Genomic DNA, 7168 nt, shown 5'->3' with positions numbered 1-7168 from the left:
GGGCACTTACTTCCCCTTCTTTGAAGAGAGAAATAGAACTGAGTCTGCAGCTATAAACCATTATTGCAAATACCATCGATGTCATTTACACGCATTTCTTGGGCATTTGAAAGGGACTAAGTTTGGCTATACCTATTAAAATCTCTCCTAAATGTACAGTCTCGACTCTCTCCAATTCTGGCGGCTACAGAGTGGCAGACTTGAGAGGAGTCGGAGTGCAAGTTGGTTGTGGTGTGTAGGGCGGGTGGCACTCTCGTGCAGAGCATTTGGTCAGCTTGCTTTCCTGAAGTATTTTTAATAGTTTTTTTGGAGGGGGTGAGTGCTGGGTAGAAGTCAGGGAGGAGTTGTTGTTGTTGTTCTTGTGTTTGATTTGTTGCCGTCGTCCTTGCCCATCATCTCGCACTGGAGAGGGGTGGGGGGTGTGTGTGTCGAAAAACTCCACCCCAAAGAAAAACCTCCCTAAAGGCTGGGAAGTTGTGAGGAGGAAAGAAAGTAGAGTGTGTGAGAGAGAGAGGGTGGGGAAAAAAAAACAGGCGAGGAAAGAAGGAGCAAAAAAAAAGTGGAAGAGGGTTTCTTGAAACAGACGGCGCACATTTTCTTGTTGTTTTTGAATCTGAGGGAAGTTCCAGCTCCTCCATATTGGAGACCAAGCGACGACGTTTGACAAGAAATAATATCTTAAGGGAGAAAACATATACCCCAGCCCAGAAGGAGAGACGACGCCGCAAAAAAGAAAAAGGATTTTAAAAATCGCAATTAAGGCTTCGGGGAATCAAGAAACATTATTTTCTCCGCGTTTAGTGTCGGATAAATTGTGTTTGAAATCTCTCCACTCACCGGACAGCTCGGCGTCTTCCTCTCTCCGGGCCGCGGGCGAAAGGCGGTTATTTTTTGAATTTTCCTGACATAAACATTAATATAAATGGTTGACTGAAATATAATTATTTTTCTGGGGGGGAGGAGAGAGACGGAAAAGAAAGTTGCAGAGAATTATATTTTCTGCATTTTGTGTTTTTTTTTAAAAAAAGTATTTCTTTTTTTTCAACCCTTTGCCCGTCTTCTCCCTGTGGCGTATAAATGTATTAAAAATTCTACATATATTTTTCATCTGGAGTGGGTGAAAGGAACGGCTTGTTTGTTTTCGGTGTATTTTCTGAAGGAAATCGCGGAGGGCCCGACGGCCAAAAGCAGGAAGGGTTTGTTCGATGGACAGCACGTCCATTATAACGCAGGTCAGCAAAGAGGATGAGATTATTTCATCGTCCCAGGAAAAAGGTAAGGGACTGGACATCTTGTTTATGTGTTGTAAACAATGGTAGTACCCAAAGCAGGGTGGAAAAATTCGGGTGGGTGGGAAATTCTTGAGTTTGAAAAGTGCCTATCAACGCCGTCTTGGGTCTTTCCAAGCTTTAGATAGTTTTCCCTTTTTCTCAAAAATGGAAAATGCTGATTTTTTTTTCATCTACTGAAAGCCAAAATCCAAAATATGACACATCCTCACGGAGAAAAAGGTTTCTGGAGATCATTTCAGTTTTGGATTTCCTCACCCTACTGAAAATCACTTTTTTGTTGTTCCTGGGGGGGGGTGTAACAGTGAAGATACTCACGTAAGTTAATTGTAGTGGAATCCTGATTGCACTTGTTGTGTTTCTCCCCCACCAACTCCCAAAAGTGAAAAAGTACTTGGCGTGATTTTGCGAGGAAATTTGTCAGCATTTAGTAATATTTTTGTGTGAGCTCTTCCCCCACCCACTGTAGTTGGTCACTTTCTGTTTTAAAAAAAAATCCAAAAGAGAAAATAGCCCCAAAAAGTTAAAATAAAGGTTGTGGAAGTAGCGTTTTCTCTGACTCAGCGTAACCACTTGACGGTTTTGTACCTCAGGCAAGAAACAAGCATGCATTTGCTTCTGATTTAGAAAACGAGAGACAATATTCTAGGTTTATTGAAAAATATTACAGTAGTAATGGATTATTGTTTAATTGTACATATTGGCGAAGAGGTATTTTCTAAGGGTTATATACCCGTTCTTTCAGATTCTAATGCATCCCTTTTGGAGGGAATGGAATAGTGTGGTTAAGATTTGAGTATGTTCTGTCAGAGAAAATGACTACTTTAGAAAGGATTTTACTTTTGAAAAAGTGTGGCCTTTTATGGCAGCTTTAAGATCAGCGTTTTGCTGACTTGAAAACATGAGAAAGAACTGCCCTTTCCATAGTGTTGAGAAGGAACCTTGTAAAATATGTTTGTCAAAAATAAGTAACCATTTTTATGCTGTATTTTTATTTGTAAATGTTAAAGTTTGTGTTGCTTTGTTTATTACTGTTTTCTTCTATAATAATTTTAGGAATTGGTATTCCCAAGAGGGGTTTTAATAAAAATTCAAGGAATTCTAATTCCAGACTAGTACTTAAATACATGTGGTCTGGAAATAGCAACAATAATTTCCACACCTACACGTTACTTTTAAAAGCTACATTTTTATTACAAGTCATGCAGAAATGTGTTTTAAAATAAGCGCTTGTCGCAGGACAGTAGCACGGCGCTAATGTCTGTACTCACGAGGATGACTAATTCTCCTCATAACTTTCCTGCAATAACTGGTCAGTTTGGTCTTTGGAGCTATAATTTATCAAAACCTGGATTGGATAACATCTTGTGTGCATTCAGACTTTTATGTTTTCATTGCTAAAATCAGTTTACCGGTCAGTTTCATAAATATGGAGTGGAAAATATGTTAAATATTTGTCAAGGTATTTTTAAACCCACTAACCCTGGGTTCCCAAAAACAGTGTGTAGATAGCAACTAACAGTGCCATACTGTACTTTTTATTTCTGTGCTGGTTAAGGTCTTAGAAATTATGAACTGGATGTTAAAGCTGCCTAGCTTCAGTTAACTTTCTAAATTATTCTGTTTGACAGTCTACTCGTTTGGTTGTCTTTTTTTCCCTTGAATTTGATAAAGGAACATATTATTTTGTAAAAGGTTAAATCCTTCTTGGATTACAAAGCTGACATGGTATATGCAATTCTTTATCTCTTGGATGACATTTTCACAACATGGCTGTACTTTTTGGCACAATTTCATCTTGTGCCAGTCCTGCAGTTTTGTATTTATTTCAGAAGGAGCATTCCATGTAACATTAACCTAGTCAGTACTAGGCCAGGATTTTTTTAAGCAGTGATATGAATTTTTCTGTCATTTTGTTAGTAATTAAGATTCCCTTTGAGTTTTCAGTGGAACTCTTTCTTACATAAGCTTTGTCAAACAGCGGTTGAACAGAAACATACAATAGAATTGTGTGCTTTAGTTGTCAAACATCAACAGATGTGACCAGTTTTCTGAGAACAATTTTATGATGGATGTTTTATGATCCAACTTGAAAAGAACACTTTGCCTGACTAATTAAAATTTAAAAATGGCCTAGTCTGCCAGTACTGTTGCTCCATTATACTGTAAACTGTACATGTTCCACATATGACACTCCCACAGTAATAAGAGAAGACATGCTTCTAAAATAGTAGAAAGTGAAATACTGGCTAGAGAAATCTCCTAATCATTTGACTGTAAATTACATTATAGTTGACACTACAACTAGTAACAATGTCTCCTTGTTAAAGGATGTGCAATTTAATGTTATAATTTGGAATAATTCCAAAGCAGTAACATAATTTAGGGTTCAGACAAGCATTGTGAGTCATTTAAGGTTTACAATCTGAATTTGCAGACTTAGATTTTTCACTTATGGTGATGCTCAGATTTTTATTGTTTTATTTCATACAAGCATATGTGCTGAACCTTTGTTGTCATTGGTTACTATTCATGAAAACCTGTAGGGCTGGGAGGTAAATAAACTGAACTAGGTTGGGAAAATGACAGAAGGGAAAAAGAAGTTTTAGTGATTCAGAATGAAATCACTTAAATGATTAGAGAGTATACAATGAGATAAGCAGACAGTGGAGCCTGTATAGTTCGATATAAGACACCGGAAATGACTTAAGACCATGTTTAGTGTTGTATAGGTCCCGTGGTAGAAGATGTGAAGTGTTAGATTGAATAATTGCAGAGATTTTGCACACAAGTTGTAAAGACAGAGGAAATTTTAATTTTCATATAAATTGGAAAAAACAGACCAGCACATGCCAAAATCTATTTGTTTTATGTTTCAGGATAGTTTTATGCAACAAAATGTCTTGAGGTTAATAAACATATGGCACATTAGATTTAATAATTTTCAGTATACCGGATATAGTGAATAATGTTATGTTTTCGCTGAATAGTGATGATGCGATTGAGCTCATCCTAGTATTTGAAAGGGTGGAATGTGAAACAGCTGTTTCAGGATTTAGGTAAGGGGTGAGACAGATACCAGTTTACAGTAAACTGGGAATATGTACTGATGAATAAAATAACTGTAGATTAGTGGGAAATGTTCAAAAACAAATTTAATGTGATGCAGAAATCTAGTTTTGTCTGTTTGGGCAAAAGCTCTATTTACGAAAACAATAGCAACTACAGACGTAAAACTAAATGAAAGAGCATAAAAAGTTGCAGCAATTCACTCATCCTGGCAAAACACTTGGTAAGACCAACAAAATAGAGTATGAAAAGAAATTAGCAAAGATAATCAAAATCAACAAGTGTTTTAATAATTATATTAGGAAGAGAATAAGAAACTTAACATCAGAACCTTAAACTGAACATGATATTAGCAATGAAAATAACATGATGGATCTGCTGGATGAATGATTGCTTTCCATTGATTTACATTAGAAGAGAAGATCAGCATGCTGGACAAGTCAAGCAAACAATATTGAATCGGGAGTAGGAATCCACTAAAATTTGCAGTCAAACCTGGGATGTCAAGGGACATAGAGGAAAAAAGGATGCTCGTGACAGATAGGGATGGTTCAGAACAGCAGATGCCTGTGCAGAGTATAGAAGTACACGTGGTTACTTAAAAAAAAAATTGGGAAAAAAAACACTGGCAGGTAACATTAAAGAAAATTCAAAGGCATTTTCTATGTATATTCAGGGAAAGAGAATAACTGGGAAAAAATAAGGCCCATTAGAGATGAAAATGGCAATCTGTGTGGAGAAGAAGACATATCTGATATTTTAAATGAGTACTTTGCATTTCGAGAGAAGAATGTTGTATGTATAGAAATCAGAACGGAGATCATGATATACTTGAATAAATTAGCATTGAAAGGAAAAGGGTACGAGTGATTTTAGTGAACTTGAATGTGGGTAAATATCCAGGCCCAGATGAGATGAATCCCAGGCTCCTCTGTGACACGTGGGACGAGATTGCAGAGGTTCTGACTTTAATTTTCAAATCTTCTCTAGCCATGAGGGGTGCCAAAGGACAGGAGCATGGTTAAAGTAGTACCAAAACTCCGAGTGGTAAGGGTAAACCAGGAAACTACAGGCCAGTGAGTCTAACATCTGTGGTATGGAAATTATTGGAAAAAGCTTTGAGGGACAGAATTAATCTGCTGATGGGCCAACATTGATTAATCAAGGATAGTCAGCATTGCTTTGAAGGGGAAAGGTCATGTCTAACAAATTTGATTGAATTGTTTGAGGATGTGACTAGGTGTGTAGATGAGAGTAATGCGATTGATGTAGTCTACATGGAATCCAGTAAAGCTTTTGACAATGTCTTGCAGACTGATTAAGAAGTTAAGAGTCCATGGGATCTAGGGCAAATTGGAACCAAAATTGGCCTAGTAGCAGTTAGCAGAGAGTGATGATCGAATGGTATGTTTGTGTCTAGAAGTCTGTGTCCAGAGGCATTCCACAAAGTTTGGTGATAGGTTATTTGCTGTTTGTTGTGGACGTTAAAGGTCTCAACTTGAATGGGGGGGGGGGTATGATTAGTAAATTCATATGACACAAAAATTGGTAGTGTGTTGAATAGCGAAGAAGAAAGCCTTTGGCTGCAGGCTGATCTTAGAGGGTTGGTCAGATGAACTGAGAAATGTTAAATTGAAATTAATTTTGGAAATTGTGAGGTAATGCATTTTGGGAAGACTAACAAGGCAAGGCCGTACACAATGTATGGTAGGACCCTAGGAAGTACAGAGGATCAGAGGAACTTTGAAGTACACACCATAGTCATTGAAGGAGTAGGACAGGTAGATAAGATGGTTAGGAAGGCATATGTGACACTCATCTTTTATTAGTCAAGATACTAAATACAAAAGCAAGGAAGTCATGGTGAGCTACACTTAATGTTAGGCTATAACTGGTGTACTGTGTGAAGTTCTTATTGCCATACCTATAGGAAGAACGTGCTTGCACTAGAGAGGGTAAAGAAGATATAGCCTGAACTGGAGTGATTCAACTATGAAGGAGAGACTATATAGGCAGGAGTTATTTTCCTTACTGTAGAATTAAGGAGAATCCAAAGGGTTTTTACAAATACATTGAGGGCAAAAGGGTAACTAGGGAGAGAATAGGGTCCCTCAAAGATCAGCAAGGTGGCCTTTGTGTGGGGCTGCAGAAAATGGGAGAGATACTAAACTAGTAGTTTGCATCAGTATTTACTGTGGAAAAGGATATGGAAGATAAAGAATGTAGGGAAATAGATGGTGACGCCTTGCAAAATGTCCATATTACAGAGGAGGAAGTGCTGGGTGTCTTAAAAAGCATAAAAGTGGATAAATCCCCAGGACCTGATCAGGTGTGCTCTAGAACTCTGTGGGAAGCTAGAGAAATGATTGCTGGGCTTCTTGCTGAGATGTTTGTATCATCGATAGTCACAGGTGAGGTGCTGGAAGACGAGCTTGCCTAACGTGGTGCCACTGTTTAAGAAGGGTGGTAAGGACAAGCCAGGGAACTATAGACCAGTGAGCCTGAGTGTCTGTGGTGGGCAAGTTGTTTGAGGGAATCTAGAGAGACAGGATGTACATGTATTTGGAAAGGCAAGGACTGATTAGGGATAGTCAACATGGCTTTGTGTGTGGGAAATCATGTCTCACAAACTTGATTGAGTTTACTGAGGAAGTAACAAAGAGGATTGATGAGGGCAGAGCGGTAGATGTGATCTATGTGGACTTCAGTAAGGTGTTCAACAAGGTTCCCCATGGGAGACTGATTAGCAAGGTTAGATCTCACGGAATACAGGGAGAACTAGCCATTTGGATACAGAACTGGTTCGAAGG

The 7168-nt window shown here is 38.2% G+C and overlaps 1 protein-coding gene across 4 annotated transcripts in view; it reads left to right on the top strand.

The window, feature by feature from the left end:
* The first annotated feature begins 377 nt into the window (after nt 1–377).
* ctdspla (CTD (carboxy-terminal domain, RNA polymerase II, polypeptide A) small phosphatase-like a) overlaps nt 378–7168 on the top strand; it is a 269437-nt gene continuing 262646 nt past the window's right edge. For 2 of the 4 annotated variants that reach the window (XR_006311762.1, XR_006311761.1), the window contains exon 1: nt 378–1275. Coding sequence is in view for 2 of the 4 variants with exons in the window: in XM_043690860.1 (XP_043546795.1) it covers nt 1206–1275 (70 nt within the window). In the remaining 2 variants the exon portion in view is untranslated. The remainder of the gene's footprint in view (nt 1276–7168) is intronic. The other 2 variants (XM_043690860.1, XM_043690861.1) reach the window with 2 other exon arrangements.

This window comes from Chiloscyllium plagiosum, chromosome 5 (assembly GCF_004010195.1).
Source record: "Chiloscyllium plagiosum isolate BGI_BamShark_2017 chromosome 5, ASM401019v2, whole genome shotgun sequence".
In the NCBI taxonomy this organism is placed as follows: domain Eukaryota; kingdom Metazoa; phylum Chordata; class Chondrichthyes; order Orectolobiformes; family Hemiscylliidae; genus Chiloscyllium; species Chiloscyllium plagiosum.
Note: the sequence above shows the minus strand (reverse complement) of the source record. Positions and strands in the feature narration are given on the sequence as shown.